Source organism: Prionailurus viverrinus, chromosome A3 (genome assembly GCF_022837055.1).
Source record: "Prionailurus viverrinus isolate Anna chromosome A3, UM_Priviv_1.0, whole genome shotgun sequence".
NCBI lineage: Eukaryota > Metazoa > Chordata > Mammalia > Carnivora > Felidae > Prionailurus > Prionailurus viverrinus.
The window spans coordinates 11,947,741-11,966,075 of NC_062563.1; the positions used below are offsets into that span (position 1 = coordinate 11,947,741).

The 18,335-nt window shown below is 47.6% G+C and overlaps 1 protein-coding gene across 6 annotated transcripts in view; it reads right to left on the reverse strand.

Moving 5' to 3' along the window:
- SLC9A8 (solute carrier family 9 member A8) overlaps window positions 1–18,335 on the reverse strand; it is a 71,168-nt gene that overhangs the window by 20,828 nt on the left and 32,005 nt on the right. For 4 of the 6 annotated variants that reach the window (XM_047851807.1, XM_047851805.1, XM_047851808.1 and 1 more), the window contains 5 exons: window positions 16,674–16,775; window positions 15,526–15,605; window positions 9,684–9,827; window positions 3,937–4,075; window positions 2,372–2,477 (listed from right to left, as the gene is read on the reverse strand). In XM_047851807.1, coding sequence (XP_047707763.1) covers window positions 2,372–2,477; window positions 3,937–4,075; window positions 9,684–9,827; window positions 15,526–15,605; window positions 16,674–16,775 — 571 coding nt within the window. The remainder of the gene's footprint in view (window positions 1–2,371; window positions 2,478–3,936; window positions 4,076–9,683; window positions 9,828–15,525; window positions 15,606–16,673; window positions 16,776–18,335) is intronic. The other 2 variants (XM_047851806.1, XM_047851804.1) reach the window with 1 other exon arrangement.

An 18,335-nucleotide genomic window follows, 5' to 3' on the forward strand; every position in this document is an offset into this window, starting at 1 on the left:
GAATTCTGCTCAACAGTCATTAAAAACCACTGGGGCCTTCCACTTTGCCCATGAAGAAATAACTGCTGTGAAAATTGCCGTCCTGCCATAAACAACTAGAAGACCTGATAAAAGATATGAAACGAGACTGTCTTCTGGCATTGGGCACTGCAGGGTAGGACTGTCAGAAGGGAAACATTACTGACAGGGAAACAAAGTGGCCATTCCTGCTCCAGGCCCCAGCCCACTTTACTGCCCTGACATAGTTTCCAGGCTGAGGCTCGGGGAGGGGAACTCCAAATTGAGCCCAGCACAGTCAGTGTAGCTGAGAAGAGGGGGACCCGAAGCAGCCAGGATACCCGAGAGGAGGGGCTGCACAGAAAGAGAGCTCCAGAGAACTGCAAGAGTGGCCCCCTGAATCCTGGACTGTTAAAAGCAATAGGCCAACAAACCTGAAGGAGACATAAGGCTGGCAAGTTTGCGTTCCTGCAGGCCAGAGTGGGGTGGCCTTGTAATACATGAGACAGGAGGCAGAGTCCTCAGAAGGGCACTGCATTACTTCCTAGTGCTAGTCTGGACCTGCTGACAAAGTTTAAAAGTAAACTTCAAAAGGATTATATGGATTCCAAGAAACTTAGAGACACGGCAGAAGAAAATCCAGAACTCTATGAAGAATACGGGAAAATCTAGTAGTCAACGACATAATAAAGTTTACAATGACCGGCATTCAATACAAAATTAATAGGCAAGCAAAGAGCAGGAAAATATGACTTAGAGGCAGAAGAAAAGTTAACTGACAGAAGGAGTTCTAGAATGGACAGAGAGGATGGAACTGGCAAACAAGGACATTACAGCAGCTCTTATAAATGTACTCCACGGGGTGCCTGGTGGCTCAGTCGGTTAAGCGTCCGACTTCGGCTCAGGTCATGATCTCGCGGTTCATGAGTTCGAGCCTCACGTTGGGCTCTGTGCTAATAGCTTGGAGCCTGGAACCTTCTTCAGACTCTTTGTCTCCCTCTCTCTCTGCCCCTCCTACACTCACACTCTGTCTCTCTCTCTCAAAAATAAACATTAAAAAATTTTTAAATAAATAAGTGTATTCCATATACTCAAGAATGTAGAGACAATCATGAACATGAGGAGAGAAATCAATGATATAAAAATGACCCAAAGGGAACTTCTGTAAGATGAATAACATAATATTTGAAATGAAAGATACACTGGATGGGACCAACAGGATAATGGGCAGGCAGAAGATCCAAACCACAAAGACACAGAAACAGAAACTGGCCGAAGCAAAGTAAAGCTTGGAAAGAAAAAAAGAAAAAGATTGAAAAAAATTAGAAAAGCAAAGTGTATTATGGGATGATAGCATGTTGTCTATCATAGTTTAAGTAACTGGGCTCCCAACAGGGGAAGAGATGGGAGAACAGAAGGAAGTTATTTAAAGGAATGGGTAAAAATTTACCAAATTTGGTGAAGAGCTATAACCTCATAAACTATAAACCCAAGAAGCTCCATGAACCCCAAGTAGAATAGAAAGAGAATTATTCCAAAACACATCAGAATCAAGTTGCCGCACACATATCTGAATGGCTAAAGTTTTAAACATTAGAGTGAGTGTTGATGAGGACGTGAAACAACTGGAACTCTCTCTTAACATTCTGGTGGGGATGCCAAATGGTCCCATCGTTCTGGAAAACACTTGGCAGTCTCTAATAACATAAAATATATACTTACTATATGACCCAGCGACCCCACCCTTAGGTATTTATCCAAGATACTTGAAAATAGGCACAAATATTCATAGCTATAAAATCTGAAAAAACCCAAGTGTCCTTCAAATGGCGAATGGATAAAATGTGGTGCTGTAAGAATGTATAATAAACTACTGATACATGCAAAAACATGGATGTCTCTCAGCATTATGATGACTGAAAGAAAGGAGACACAAAAGTCTACGTACTACATGATTTCATGTGTACGGCATTCTAGAAAAGGCAAAACTGTAATGATAGAATATAGCACATCAGTGGGCACCAGGGGCTAGGGCCGGGCTAGAGGATTCACTGCCCTTGGCAGGCTGACCCCATCCTTTGAGTGAAGGCCCCTTAGAGGCCTTGTTCTGGGAAAGCAGCAGCACTGGAAGTGATATTCTGATCTCCACTACAGGATGGTGGGTGAAGAGAAAATGTGACCATGACACTGAGCCCCTGAATCCAGCCAGGTCTAAATTCAGAGGTGTCCTTACAGGGCCGGTAAATCCCCTTTATTGCTTAAGCTCTTCTGAGTTGTGACTGTCTCTTGGGATTGAAAGTGACCCCACTGACATAACCTCTTTCACCAGGCAGGACCGCCGTCAACCCCAGCATTTCATGTTTCTGTCACTTACCCGAGAGCGAGATTCCTTCAGCGAGCCCGTAAGGAAGATAAGCAAAGATGATCATCATGCCAAACTCCAAGGAAGGCGTTTTCCTCAAGTCAATATGCTTTAGCACGTAAATAACAGTTGTCAAGGAAAAAGAACCAAGGGACAGTTGACGGGACATGTAGAAAAGTCACAAAACCGCTGCCTTCCAAATACATACGGTAAACAACGAACACAAAAGAGTTTGGGACATTCCAAGGTAACACATGAAAACCTGTCATTATGGATTTTTTTTTTTTCTTCTTTGCAGGGAGACTGTTGTTTTAAGAAAGGGAAGCTGACAAAACACTAAGAGCTGTAAATTCCTAAGACAAATGGTGGGGGAAAAATTAAAATCAACCTAAGTCAACGTGTTTAAAAAATGCTGACTCGGAAGGCTGGCAGTATGCTGGGGCTGCGGGGGCAGAGCTGGGGCCGCAGCCAGACTGAGGACAGCCCACAATGGCAGGTCCCTTCCAGGGCCGAGTCACTCTTTCACCCCTCCTCCAACGTCAGAGGAGACCGCTAACGGGATGCCCAGAACTCCAGGGTAAAAGGCCCCGCAGAAGGACCCTCCTTCCTATTCCTGGAGACTTCTAAACCTACGCCCTTGTGGAAGGAGAATCTTCTCTGTATTCAAATACAGCCCACGTGCCTATGCTGGGCTCACAGCACCCATCTACTTGGCTCCATCACAGCCGATGCTTCCCGCCCCCCTGTCCCCCGAGAGGAATATGGAGGAAAACGCTTAACTAGAAAAAGTTCTCCTTTCCATCCCGTTTATTGGTACAATATGAGACGCTGTCAGCCAACAATAGAGCCTTTAGACTTCTGGACAAAGGAGGTGAAGGCAAAATTCAACAGGACGGCAGACAAGCATGGCTGTCACAGGCAGGGGTGGTTCTCCCGGCCATCTGTGGAACAAACTGCTCGTGGACGAGGGCCAGGCGGCCAACTCCCTGAGACACAGGCTTAGGCTCCCACAGAGATGGTCTGGTGCCTGCTCCTATTTTAAACAGGACAAATTTTCTACAGCAATGAAGGTGTCATTGGCCTTAACGAGCCTTTTCCTCCTCCGGCTGGAAAAGCTTATGGGCTGTTAAACAATGCAATCAGTGTGAATAACTTGGATGGAGCTCATTTTAAAAGTCTCTTTTCTGGTGTTCCAGATAAACACTTTCAGTGGGGTAAAGACTTAGTCAAGCTGGTATTTTCAGAGGAAATTAATTTCCAGTTCTCTGAATGTGAAAAGTGAGGCAGTAGAAACTGAAAATCTTCTGAACTGAGACGCTCCCTTGAAATCAGATCCAACTGAGATCTGACGCTTTGAACAGTGACGTCCTAAATCTTAACATGTTAAATCTAAAAATCCTTGAGTTTCAATTAAAGTGATCCTCAAATCCAAACTAAATAAAGATCCTTCAAACTCAACCTTAAGACTAAAACTGGCCCCCGGCCTCCATAAGGAAGGGGAGAAAATGGCTGAATGTAGATGAATGTAATTAAGAAAATCTTCTCGGCCACGTGTGCTCATCATATTAAAAGGATATTAGTGCAGAGATTAAGCCAGTGAGGGTGCCGAGTGCTGCTGAGCCAAAGAACATTTTGAGGAAGTAGCCAAGGGCTTGTAAAAATGTTTGCCACCCACTGACATCTGACATATTTTTCCTTGTTAAACCTTCAGCTGTGCTAGGAAATAAAAGAAAAACAGGAAGAAGTTAAAATGTTATAGACAAAGTTATTAGAGGTTAACTAAAACTCAAAACTTGATTCTTGCTTAGGCGCTCATTCGCTCATGCCATCATTGGGTTGGGTCACTTATTTGTTCGTCTACTTTGTTGCAGGCATGGTGTTAGTTTCAGGGGGTTCAGAGATGAGAGAGCAGAGTCCCTGCCCTGGAAGGGCTCCTTCAGTCTGGTGAGGAAGACAAACAAGACGGGAACAAATGACCACTCGGGGAAGGGCACAGGGTGCAGAAACACAGGGTGGGCATCTAACTCAGCCTGGTGGCGGTCAAGGAAGGTTCCTCATGACACGTGAGCCAGGTTTAGAGTTAGAAAAAAGAAGAGTTAACAGGTGAAGAAATGAGGGAAAGTGCCCAGGGCCGAGGGAATAGCATGTGCAGAGGCAAGGAGCCCAAGAATGCACAGCACATTCCGGAAGCTTCAGTTTCATAGATTAGCAGGGACAGAACACAGAAACGGGACAGGGGCGGGGGTGCCAGTGCAGAGAACAGCGGCAAGAGAAAAGGCAAGACCAGCAGCCACGGCGGACGTGTGAAAGGCTTTTGATGAACCAAGCTAAGGAGACGGTAGTTCATCCCAAAGGCACTAGGGAGCCATGGGCAGTGTTTCCAGTCTGGTGGTGGGGGGGGATCCTGGGGGGGGGGGGGGAATCCCGCTGGGGGGGATCATTGAAGCCATGGCAGGAAATCAGATGAGAATGGGGCGACCTGGGAGGGCGCCTGGGTGGCTCAGTGGGTTAACTGTCCGACTCCTGGTTTCAGCTCAGGTCATGATCTCACAGTTCATGAGTTCGAGCCCCGCGTCAGGCTCTGCGCTAACCGCTTGGGATTCTCTCTCCCTCTCTCTGTGTCCCTCTCTTGCTCAGGCTCTTTCTCTCTCTCTCAAAATAAATAAATAAACTTAAATTACAAAAAAAAAAAAAAAAAAAAAAAAAAGAAGTGTCACTGGGTACAGGCTGAGAGAGTGGATTTAGGAGGCATTAGGGAGAATTAAAAGAACTTTCCTTTTAGGCTAACAGAACAAAGTAAAATGTCGGAAGCCATTAAATTCAAGGTTTTCTCCCCAAAGGGAAAACCATTATACCATTACAACAAAGTTATTCGGTCATTAAAGACCCTCCTCCTAATGGATTCTACCCTTAGACTACTCTCAAGCCCATCCACTTCTCTCCTTCCGTCCCTTACCATCCTCTGTTCCGGGCCTTGTGCTCCATCACTCTGTCCAAACATCCTTGTCTTCCTAAGGGACCGACCCATTCTCCACTCACTGGCCTGGATGATCCCTTTAAAATACACAATCTGATCGGGTTACTGGCCAGTTCAAACCCAGCAACAGTTTCCTGCTGCTTTTCAGGAGGAAGGCCAGTCTGTCTACGCATGAGCTGACTCCTCTGCCCTCATGACCCCATGTCCTCATTCAGAAAGGACCCCACTGTCATGGGCACCTCTCTGTAGGTCATCTTTCACTGTTCCCTGCCCCCAGCTAACTCCCCAGTTTGTTCCTCAGAACCGAGGGCCAGTGTCACTTCCTCAGGGCCAGCCGCCCTGACCCCTTCACATATTACAGGCTCTCCTGGTCCCTTACTTCTTCACAGCAAGTGCCAAAGTCATGAGTCATTCATGAAGCCCATGCCTGCATCCATCTCGTTCACTGCCACATATCCAGGGCCTAAGGCAGAGCCTAGTATACAAAGACACTCAGTAAATTTCTGCTGAATCCGTAAACAAAACAAAGAATTGTCAATAGAAATACTCAGTTTCATGAATCAGTGTTTCATGAATTGCTATCATTTTAAAGTGGGATAATCTCTGATAAAAGGGTAGCTTGGTCAAATAACCTCAGGAAGTTTTCAGTAGTGATTCGCAGCACAGTGTAACGTAACAAAGGTTCTGAAAACTCCTGCAAAAAAGGAATCTAACTTTTCTCGCACAAGTTTTCCAAAGGGACCTGAATCCACAACTCCCCCACCCCTTTCTTTCCCAGCAGACCATAGGTCAACGCCCCACCTTGGGGAGTGCTGAGAGCCAGCAGGGGGTTCTCACCGGGCAAGTGCTCACCCACAGTTCCCAAATGGATCTGCACGTCACCTGCACACAGTGCCCGGCCCCGACCCCCATATCACGGCCACGGCTGGTACGCTGGTTGGAGCCTTGCTTTCCGTTCATGCGGAGGCCCCACGGAAGTGACTCACTGGTGAGGTCACACCAAGGGTTGACAGGAGACCCAGGACAGAGGCCAACGATTTCTCAACTCAACATGAATGAAATTAGAATTTGGACTCTTTCTGACCTGGTAAATTTCTACATTTTTGTTTTTCAGGTCCTTTTCTCACACTTTGAAGAATACGAGACAAGGCTGCTTCAGGATCCATTCTGTGAGCTTACGCTGCGGCCGGAGAGCACAAGAAGGTTTCCTCCACAGCAATTATTGTAAGAATAAATCGTCATACTAGCAAATCAAAGCTAAAAATAATTTAATTAAAATTAACGCAGGGGCGCCTGGGTGGCTCAGTCGGTTAAGCGTCCGTTTTTGGCTCAGGTCATGGTCTCGTGGTTCGTGGGTTCAAGCCCGGTGTTGGGTTCTGTGCTGACAGCTCAGAGCCTGCAGCCTGCTTCGCATTCTGTGTCTCCCTCTCTCTCTGCCCCTCCCTGCTCGCACTCTGTCTTTCTCTCAAAAATAAATAAATATTAAAAAAAATTTTTTTAAAAACCCCCAAAGAAGCAGAAGATAGCTTTCTGGAACTTTTGAAAGTGAAAACCTCAAAAAAAAAAAGGGGTAATTCATTCACATATTCAGCTGCAAAGATAAACGTGTCAGGTCACTTTGAAAGCAATCATTTGTGAAGCCCACTCTGAAACAAGACGTGATTCTACCCGATAACCAAGGAAAGCTGAAGCGGCCCTCTCCTGTACCGCTCCCCGACCCTCCCCCCTCTCTCCTCTTCAACCTGAATATGCCGACCGGCTCACAGGACAACTTAGCTGAGAAGCCTCAGCATGGCTGTCTGTCTCTCGTACTCAAGGCACTGTGCTCACTTTTCCGTGAGCAGCTTTCCCCCACCTTGGATTGAGCTCCGTCTAGTCCAGCGGGTCTCTGAGTGACGTCTGGCACATGGAGGGCCCTCGCCAGACGCTGGGGGTGGACGGCCGGCCTTGAGCATGTTCCACCCCGGGCCGGATACCAGCAGTGGTGAAGGGGGGCGAGGGCTGGAAGCTACACACGCTTGTGGCGCACGGAGCCAGTTTTGGGAACTGCCATCACAGGCGATCTTGGCCTTCAAAAAAGCACTTTTCCAGGAAGAAACTTTGGCTAGTTACAGCGACTCCATCATTTCTCATTTTCAAAAGAAAATATCTTCTCATCTTTACCCTTCTGTCAAAGTCTTTAACAGAAAACCTTTAACCTTTTCTTTCCTCTTGGAAAAGCTCAGAAGAGATCCTCCTTCTGACAGATTTTTAAAAGCAAAATAAATTAGACATAAAGCAGCTGAGTTGAGCTCCCAATGTGTAAAAATAACTCATGATGTCACCTCCAATTTGGACAAAATACTTTATCACGAATGTTCAGTATGTGTAGTCAAGACACGGAACCAAAGTTAAAACCCAAAAGCTAAAAGGCTTTCAGAGTAGATCCTAAACAAGAAAAAAATATTGCCATCAGACTTTTTAAAGGCCTTATCTACAGCATGATGTCTGAGAATTTCCTAATAAAGCCATAGAAATTTTTGCCAAGAGAAATGTGAAAAAGCCAATAATGGGGGAACTTGCTAAACAGATCATAGTACATTTGTAGAAAGGAATACTCTATAACAAGTAAAATGATGCTATGTGACATTATTTTTCAACTCTGCTCAGTGGAAAAGTTACAATACAGTATACGGGATATAAGCCCATCTCAATAAAATGTATGTATACTCCCACCAAATTGTTAACTGTAATTACCTCTGGGTAATAGTGTCGCACGTAATCTCTCTCTCTGTGTTTTCTAACTTTTATATAAAGAATAAAGGTATTACTTTCAGAATAACAAAAATATTTTAAAGTTTGGGTTTTTTTTGGTTTCGTTTAAGGTCTGCTAAGCACCTCTTGCAATTAATTAAGTAACATTTGAAAAAGTTCTTCCTGCAAAAGTAGGACAAACCTAGGACAAAGACCTGAAACCGTGCCTGGGGGGCAGGTGTAGAAGAGGAAAGGGTCTCACAGTCACCGATGTCCGATGTTTTTCACGCAGGATTGTAGTTATTCAATCCACAAATCTAACCTTGGGCTGGGGCATTATCACCCTCGCTTTACTGCTGAGACACACGTAGCTCAGAGAGAGTGGCTCAGGGTCGCACGGCTATCAGTGGCATCACTGGGGCTTGAACCCGGGTCAGCCTGATTCCAAACCCTGGGTTCCTTCCACTATAAAAATGTCATTTTATTCTAACGTAAAAATTCTAAATGTAACCTCTAATAAAGCCTTCAAGAAAATGCTGACTACTACAGAGTGGTTGTGCTTAGCAAGGAATCCCTTAACAAAGGAAACAAGCCAGTGTTCAGATAACGGAGATTCTGTTCTTGAGCGGAACATGGACGGACTCCTAAAAGCTCGTCTGGGAAACACTGTCCAGGGCTGTTTTCTCCAACCGCTTTGTGCCTTCTCTGTTTTTGGTAAAACTGTTTGGGTCTCCTGCCCATACGTGCTAATGAACGCCACAAAAGACAGAGTTCAAGAAAAACAGCCCTGAGTCTGATAAATGCATCTGAGACGGTCTTAAGTTCATTTCTCTTTCTCAATGGCTTCTTGACATTTTATGATTCACCTATAATTTCTCAGGTCCTATCAACAAGGGCAGTAATGCCAATGAACATGTGAAAAAAATTTACAGTTTCCCAGGTAGCTTTCACACAACAGCATCTCGAGGTGGGACACGCCTGTCAGTATCACTAGCTTATTCTACGGCTGTGAACCGGGAAGGTGACCTGCGACAGCTCCTAAGTGGGAGAGCAGGGCCTCCGTTTACTGCTTTCATCTGCACCAAAGCTGTTCCAACACCCATCCCTCAACTGGCTGCTCCCTCATCCTGAGCTCGAGCCCCGCTCTGGGCTCCGAGCTCACAGTGAGGAGCTTGGGTGGGTTTCTCTTTCCCCACCTCTCTCTGCCCCTCATGGGATTCTCTCTCTCTCTCTGCCCCCTTGCTCACTCGAGCCTTCTCTCTCTAAGACAAAACAAAACAAACTCCCAAAAGCCTAAGTTCTTGGGACCTACCCCAAAACAAATGAATCAGAAGCTGTGAGGGTGGGGCCTGGGAGGGCTCTGGCTAATAAGCACCCCCAGGGGTGCTGACAAGAAGGTGGACTTGAAACCACTGCTGCCAGGTAGGTCCTAGAAGGCAGGCTCTCCTCGAATCAGCCGGGACCTTGACAGTTCTGCCGGGGGTGACAGGGCTTCTCAGGACAGAAGACAGAGAAGCGAGCGAACCCATCACCCAGACGACAAGGACTGCATGGAAATACCTGTCCCTTTGCTACAAGGACCTTCAGTGCCGTCCTTGAAGAAAGGACACTCACTTGGTCAGGACAATGGAGACGGCGTCGTTGAGAATACTCTCTCCAAACACCAGCATGTTGAGCACTGGGTCCACATGAAGTGCATTGAAAATAGCAATAGTGGCCACCGGATCCACAGCCGAAATCAGGGAGCCAAATGCAAAGCTGCAAAGAAGAGAAAAAGAAGGGGTAACTCTGCAGTGCTTGTCACATAGTCTACATATAAAACATCCAAGCCAAGACTGCATGTGGTCTAACGTACTAATACACACTGGGGCTGAAGTAACTCCAGAAGGTGGTGTATTTTCCCCACTTGTAACATCTGCTGGTTGACACTGTGGGTGGGGCGGTGAAAGGCCCGCTCCACAAGCCTTTGTTAGAAACGGCCTGGTTTTCCACCGAAGTACCAAGACTTTATCTGACCGGTGACAGATAGATGGACGTTACAGACATCCCAGCCTAGCTCTTTGTCAGAGCAGCTGGAAGCATGATGGCTCAGGGGGGGCCTCACCCACAGGCCCCACGAACTCCTGGGTGTGACCTCTGCTTCTCCCCTTGCCACCAGGCCACTAGAGTGCCCCCTGTGACCGACCACAGCCTCTACTCAGACTTGCAGCATCTAAGAAAGTGCCGAAGTCGGCGGCAACTCTGCCGTGCTTCGAGGGGATGGGTGGCTGGGCTGGGGGACACCGACACCAGGGCTGCCTCCCTCCGGGCCAGGGGCTTCCCCAACAGTGCCCAGGAAGGTGTAACTACCTCCGACAAAGAGGTATTAGTTGCCTGGCATGTTGCAGGCACTGAGGCCGTAATGACAGCAAGCCTTCGCGTGGCGCTTGCCGCGTCCCAGGCACTGTTCCGAGCCCTTGACATCGAGGAACTCAGTGCTCCACACGGCAACCACGTGAGGCGGTACCATCACCACCACGGTTACATAGCGCAGGTGGAGGGACAATGAGGGTAAGCAACTTGCCCGAGGTCAGAGCTGAGAAGTGGCAAGACCCAGGATCCAAACACGGGCCGCCTGGCCCCAAGTCCGTGCTCCTCACCGAGACACTGGTTACAGCAACATCCAGAGACTAAGGCCAGTTTGGAAAAATGGCAAGCGTTACACGGGAGATCAGAGTGATCTGGTGGGCGGCAGGGGGTGGGCCACTCACAGCGGATGGTCAGAAAAGGCTTCTCTGAAGAGATGACACTTACTTAAACAAGGGCCTACATGACAGGAAGCAGATGGCCAAGTCAGGATCTGGGGACAGAGACAGCAGCAAGCTCCCTCTGAGGTGGGGGCAAACTTGGCGGCCTGAGAAGCCGGTGAGTGTGGCAGCGGCCCCGTGAGAGGCAGCGGCAGATGTCAGAGGCTGGCAAGTGAGGCAGGGCCTCGTGGGCCTCCCCAGGAGTCTGGATGACTTATCCTCTCTGCCTGTTTCTTTCTACCCTTTGGGAGTCCTTGCAGGCCTTGCGATCCCCTCAATGCCACATGCCGTGCCCGGCTCTTCCTTTCTAGATCGGCAGACAGATTAGGTCTGCCCCCTTCCACCACGTAAGGCAAAACAGGGGCTCTCAAGGGGACAGACCCGGGGAGAGACGTAAGCCAGAGACCATCCGCCTCTGTTTCATGCCCTCACCAAGCTCGCAGCCTGGAAGGGAAGGGGGAGCTACTCGCCCAGCGTGGTGGTGGGCCTGCCCACGCTCAGCCGCTCTGCACAGTCACGTGAGCCCAGGCTCAGGGTGAGCAGAGCCGGGGGGACGAGCTGCCTGGCTGCCTTGCCAGCCGCAGCCTGCTTTGTAAGTCGGTCATCTGGCATGCTGGTTTCCCGGGCAGCTCCCTGTGTTGAATTAATGCGGACTCGTGCGGGACAGCCTGCTCACCTCAAGGACAGCTGGGTCCCAAGCTGAGGGGCGGACCCCAAAAGACAGTCCCAGTCCAGAGCTCAGTTCGAGACTTGCCCTGTTCTCACCGAGGCTGACACATGTCACCTGCCTCTTGCCCTCACTCTGAGTGCCAAGCAGGTGGGCACTATGTTTTAGTCATGGGTACATTCTCAGGATCTGTACTGAGCACGACCCAGAGGAATTTGTGGAAGGCAGGCGGGAGGGAGGGAGGGAAGAGGAAGGCCAGGGAGAGAAGGACAGGCAACACCACCGAATGGCTGCCAACCCGAGGGGCCCTGTTCTGTGGGCAGCCCGGCCTTGAGGCCCTCCTGCTGCAGCCTGGACACAGAGCTGGTCTCTTCCTTTGTCTTTGATTCCCTCTCCTCACCCCGGGGTAAATCGCCACGGGCCTCAGGAAAAACAACGTCTGAAAAGGATACTCTGACGGAGAGAGGGAGGTGACGGAGGAGGAACCTGGGAGCCTTTGGTGGCTCCTGTGTCGGGTGCTGACTTTGTGCGGCTCGGTTGGTCCCTTTCCTCCATTTCTGAGGACAGTGCGGCCAAGCAGACAGCTATGGTTCTCTGTGCTCAGCATCCACACCCCTGGTTTTGGTAACAAGCACCCCAACTTCCATTTGGGGAGCCATACCTCTCCAACCCTCCACCCGTATAGTTGCGTGGGGCTCTAGGAGTGGGCAGGGGACCCGAGTTTGGTCAGAGAGGGCCATCACTGGGCATTTAACCAGGCCACTGGGAATCAGGTTGGCCCCTTGGGCGGCGATGCTAAAGCGAGGCGGGGGGGGGGGGGGGTGAGCCCAGAGCTACCAGTGCTGCCACGTGGGGCAAGTGTGTCCGAGGATGAAGCCCGTCAGGAAGAACGGACGGAGACACAGTGAGAGAGTCTTGGAGGCCGTCAGGCCAGAAGCTATCACTCCAGGACCCTTAAGTTCTATAAGCCAACAACCTTTTTTGTTTTTTGGTTTTTTGCTAAAACTAGTTGTGTTGGGTGTCAGTTTTGCTAAAAGAGGCCTGGTTGATGTTCTTTGTCACGGTCCCTGTGGGAACCTGAACTGAAGCCAGAGCAGGAGCTAAAAGACCAACTGTTGAATGGACAGAGGGATGGACGGATGGAAAGACCTGTGCTAAAGCAAATTCAGTGACACAGTCATCGTAGAACCCAGCTGGTGGTCTTTTGGGAGTGAACTGCACATGCTTTACCTTTTCTGTGTGTTTGGAATTTTCATATAAACAGTTGGGGGGCAATGCTTTGCAGAAATCATCTAACACACTCAGCTTGGGCTGGGGTTCTGTACTGGGGCAGAGTTTTCCTGGAGTACTGAAGTATGAACAGCCTGATTCATTGAGAGGTCGGACTCTAAGGAGTCATTTCGCTGTGGCGTGAGTTGCCTCACCCTCTTTCATGGCTCGTCCTCTAAAAGGTCAGTAGCTACAAGTTCAACTGAGAAGTGTGTTTTCTTGATTTATTCTATCATCTCAAAAGAGACAGCAACACCAACCAAGCGAAAAGGAAACAGACTGAGGTGAAGGGACTCAGATGTATCTACAAGTGACATCTCTCTCCAGCAGAAACGTCTCTACAATACAATCCTCTGTTTAACAAAGTTATTTTTATGTTTTCTATTGTGCAGAGGTCTGTGGGTCTTATGTTTGACCTAAGTGGTGTTTTGAAAAACTGATTATAAGTTGTCAGCTTTTGGGGCACCTGGGTGGCTCAGTCAGTTGGGTGTCTGACCCTTGGCTTTGGCTCGGGTCAGGATCTTGCAGGTTTGTGAGTTAGTTCAAGCCCCGCGTTGGGCTCTGCACACTGACAGCACGTGGCCTGCTTGGAATTCTCTCTCTCCCTCTCTCTCTCTCTCTCTCTGCCCCTCTCATGCACACGTGTGTTCTCTTTCTCTCTCAAAATAAATAAATAAACTTAAAAAAAAGTAAGTTGTTAACATTTAAAAGCTAGGAAATTCCTGGGGTGCCCGGGTGGCTCAGTCGGTTAAGCGTCCGACTTCAGCTCAGGTAATGATCTCACGGTCTGTGAGTTCGAGCCCCGCGTTGGGCCCTGTGCTGACGGCTCGGAGCATGGAGCTTGCTTCGGATTCTGTGTCTCCCTCTCTCTCTGCCCCTCCCCCACTCATGCTCTGTCTCAGAAATAAATAAGTATTGGGGCGCCTGGGTGGCGCAGTCGGTTAAGCGTCCAACTTCAGCCAGGTCACGATCTCGCGGTCCGTGAGTTCGAGCCCCGCGTCAGGCTCTGGGCTGATGGCTCAGAGCCTGGAGCCTGTTTCCGATTCTGTGTCTCCCTCTCTCTCTGCCCCTCCCCCGTTCATGCTCTGTCTCTCTCTGTCCCAAAAATAAATAAATGTTGAAAAAAACAAACAAAAAAAAAGAAATAAATAAGTATTAAAAAAATTAAAAAAAAAAAAAAGTAGGAAATTCCCTAATTAAAATCTAGAAACCTGGCCTCTTTTGAAAAAAAAAAAAAAAATGTTGTTAATATCCAGTAATTCTGTGCCTGCATTCCCACATGGCGATGACCAGGTAGAGCTGAGAAGTGGCTGTCCCTTTCAGACAGGGTGCACGCTTCAGATCCCCACTGCGGCCACCCCCAGACACCAGGAAGTTCCCTCTGGTAAGTGCTTGGCCAGGCCCTGTGGCTGCAGGTTTGCAACTGCTGGCTAATTTTCCCCAGAGCACTCCCAGTCTGCGGGAAGGTCACTTTCTAACGGGAAAGGAAGTGCCTGCACATCGAGAGAGAATCCCTACCTGGCTTATTCTGCTTGTCTAAGGGACAATTCTTTTACTCCTCTCTCCCTGAACCTCCCAACAAACATCGGTTTAATTCCGTTTCACAAGAATTTATCAAGCATTTCTGTATCTCTAACCAGTTGCCCCAGAACAGGTTGAAGGACTGAATGCTGTGACATCTTCCTTTGTATGACTAGGTACGGGGCAGTTCTCTTCACTTGCAAAATACTTACAAAATGCGGGGCCTCAGTGCTGCTTTATTTCTAGCTCCTTATAGAATAAGAATGTGATTTTTGCTACTTGTTTATATAACAAGACTATCTTACAACAAAAGCGCCAAAATTTATGTCCCTGGGGGAAGAAGAGATTGCACTGGCTGTTCTCAGAGGCACACTTCCCGTGAAAATGGCTTCGAGATTCTAGTCCCCAAGTTGCTGAAGACTGACGGCTCTGACCGGCCTGACAGGAGAGAGCTGGGGCGGACACCTGAGCCCTGCTTCCTAGCCCCCAGCCAGGCCACAAAGGCAAGCACTCATGGTGCAGAAACACAGACCAAGGCTGTACATTCGCCAGACTTCCCAGGGAGGGGACGAAACCAGGCCTCACTCTGCTTGTGCACTTTCTTAGCACTGGATCTGGTACCATCCAGGAGACAGAGGCCTTGGTTGCTTCTTGCTAAGTTGATGAAGGAAATTCCTGAGCTGGGCTCTTGGCAACTCTGAGTGCTCACTGGAGTAGCTTCAGACTGAGGAAGATATGCACAGTGGAGACCTTGGCCCTGCCTGCTCCCTGCACCCTACCCCACACCTGGCTTGGTGGGAACCCCAGAGTAAAGATACACACCTCACTCCCCCCTCCATCCCGAATCTATCAAGAGGACAACTTTTCACTGTGGCCACTGAAAAGACTCAGAAATTAGGTGAAGATGATTCTGGATAATGCAAGGTGCAGTGAGTGGTGTTGGGGACGGGGTGCAGTTAACTGACCAGAGATATTCCCTCCAAGGCTTAAAATAAATCAATTATTCCAATCAGCAATGCTCTGACTAGAGATATTCAAAATTCCACAATATGGTTGTGATTAATTTCTGAGCCACAAGTTAATTCAGCAGAAATCATCCGCAAAACAAAAAGAGAGACAGAATAGAGAAATACCGCACCCAGGAATCAAGGTGGAGAAAACTATCCCCAGTTTGAAAAGTAGTCACACAGGGGTGACAGTATGAAAGATTTACCTGTCTGTCATGTTGAGTTTAGAGATTACATCAGCCTGTAAAATAAAACACACAAACACATAGACACAAAAAAAAAACCCCTGGAGAACAGCCAAGAAGATTAAAATGTCCATTAGTGCTTTATTGGAAACTAATAAGGACATTAATCTTCAGTCCCCAAACCACTTGAAACATAAAGAAAACTCCTAAGTTTCAGTTTAAGCATGCATTCAATCATTATACAACAAAAGTACAGAAAAGAATGCTACCTTTGCAAGCCAAATTAAGTATAGTTTTCTGAAGCTTATTCCCATTTCCTACTAGAAGCTGAGCAATGAAGGTTGCATGACAGACAGATCTATTCTGGTGCCACTGTGGCAGCAGTTCAGGGGACAATCAGATGCAGCGGGCTTTGGCCGACAGCCACCAACAGAAGCAAACACATCTGACACACACGAGAGGCCTGCTGGTCACCCAGATGCCCGACTCTGACCCTCAGTCCACAGAATGGGGGCAGGCAAACTTTGTGCAAGTAACCATAAAAGAACAGAACTATGACGTGCATACACATGCAGAGTACAAAAGTATACATGTTACCTTTCTGGGTAGGTTTGGTTTAAATTAATTCAAATTAATTTGAACTCAAAGTACAGAACATCCAATTGATGACACTGGGAATTGGCTTAGCAATAGTGGAAAATCCGGAGTATACAATTCTATAGGTGGACAGCTTAGAATTGAGTGAACATATTCAGAATCGAGTTTGATTTTTAAAATGCAAATTTTTAGTGAGACACAGTATTTAACTTTGATTCCATTTACCTGAGAACACAACTGATACTGTTATAATCTAAAGACCTTGATGGTATATATTCTGCTTTAATTTTAGTATTAGGTCTTAAATTATTGGTTTGCAGGTAAGATCAAATACTTTTGGGTATGATGGAGAAGATCCACTCAATTCCAGACACCAAAGCTCTTCGAGGACACTTAGAAACAATTTCAGCATGCTTTTACTGTGCCTCATATGAGTTTGGATTTCCTTCCAGGACAGTGTTTACCTTGAACATGAAACACAGGCCCCACGAGGTGTCTGTCCCTACCCCATCCCCCTGCACTATCTCTAAGAACGTAAGATTTTCAGGATTTTTCAAAGATGTTTTTCTTACCTGACCCAGAAAATAAATTCCTCCACCTACTACAAAAGCGGAAATTGCCGTACCGAAGACAGCAAACAGGGTGATGGAACCAATATTTTGAAAGAAGTTACCCTGTTTGAAAAAGCAGAAATGAGAGGACAGATTAGGGACGCCGGTCCAGTCAGCGAAGGCACGCATCCCCCACCCAGCCCTCTGATTCTCTGCAAAGGACACCGCCGCCTACCTGGTTTGGCTGGAGACCTGGCAGTCCTCCCTCACCCCCACGCCTAACGCGGAGCCAGGTGTCATGGTGTGACCTTCCCCGAGTCATTCACATGGCTGGGGCCCTCGTGCAAGCCACAATCACCTCACCCTGGACTGCTGCTAGGAACTGCCCGAACCAGCGGGGCCCCTCCCCCTCTAGCTCTTCAAGGGCTTCCAGAATGAGCTTTGGAAAAGCCAAGCCTGATTATGATGCCTCCACCCTGACCTCCCACTTCCACTCAAAACCCAACCAAAGCCTGGATGGTTCAACCCCCTGTGAAGGCCTCACACCTCCCCTTTGTTCTCTGGGTTCTGGTCACCCTGGTAGCTTATGGTTGTTAGAACACATTATGCTTCCTGGGCTTGGACCCCTCTTCCTTTCTCCTTGCTTGGTGAACCCGAATCATGTTAAGATCTGAGGATAGCTTGACTCTTCCTGAAGGAGGCCTGCTCTGATCTTTTAGCCAGGGCAAATCCTATCCTATGCTCTCAGTGCACAATGACCCTCTCCTGGCACATGGCCAAAATCTTTTTTTTTTATTATTATTATTATTATTTTTAATGCTTATTTATTTTTGAGAGAGGGAGAGAGAGAGAGCGAGCAGGGGAGGGGCAAAGAGAGAGGAAGACACAGAATCCAGGCTCTGAGTCATCAGCACAGTGCCCGATGGGGGGCTCCAACTCATGAACCATGAGATCATGATCTGAGCCGAAGTCAGACGCCTTAACCAACTGAGCCACCCAGGTGCCCCACGCCCAAAATCTTATATTCATTTATGTAACTATTTGACTGAGGTCTGTCTGTCCCACTAAGCTATAAGCTCAGTGGAGGAGGCAGTGACCTGGTCTGCTGTTATATAACATAGTTACTGGCATAATGCCCGTCAGATAGAAGATAATTAATACGTACTGAAGGAATTAACTGTGTTTCACATCTGATCAAAGTCCAAAATTTATACAATTATAATTTTTTAATTAATAAAGAAAAGGTGCCTAATTCTTTTTAAAGATTTTAAAGTAATCTCTATACCCAATGTGGGCTTGAACAGACAACTGTGAGACCAAGAGTTGTGCACTCCACCAACTGAGACAGCCAGGCGCCCCAGAAAAGGTGAATTATTACAAAGTATGTCAAGATAGTACGTTATATGATCAAAAACTCCTGTTTGCTGTCCAGGGCTTGCTATCTATCCATCTGTCTATCTATCTAAAGTTTACTTATTTAAGTAATTTCCACATGCAACGTGAGACTTGAACTCAAGACCCCAAGATCAGGAGTCGTACGCCCCTCTGACTGAGCCAGCCAGGTGCCCCTGGACTGAACAGTTTAAAATATTTATGTTTTAGTATCCAGGTGGAAAACTAAAGATTTAATTAGTATGTTTTAACAAAACTCTCATAACTAAATTTAACTCATTTACTAAGTTA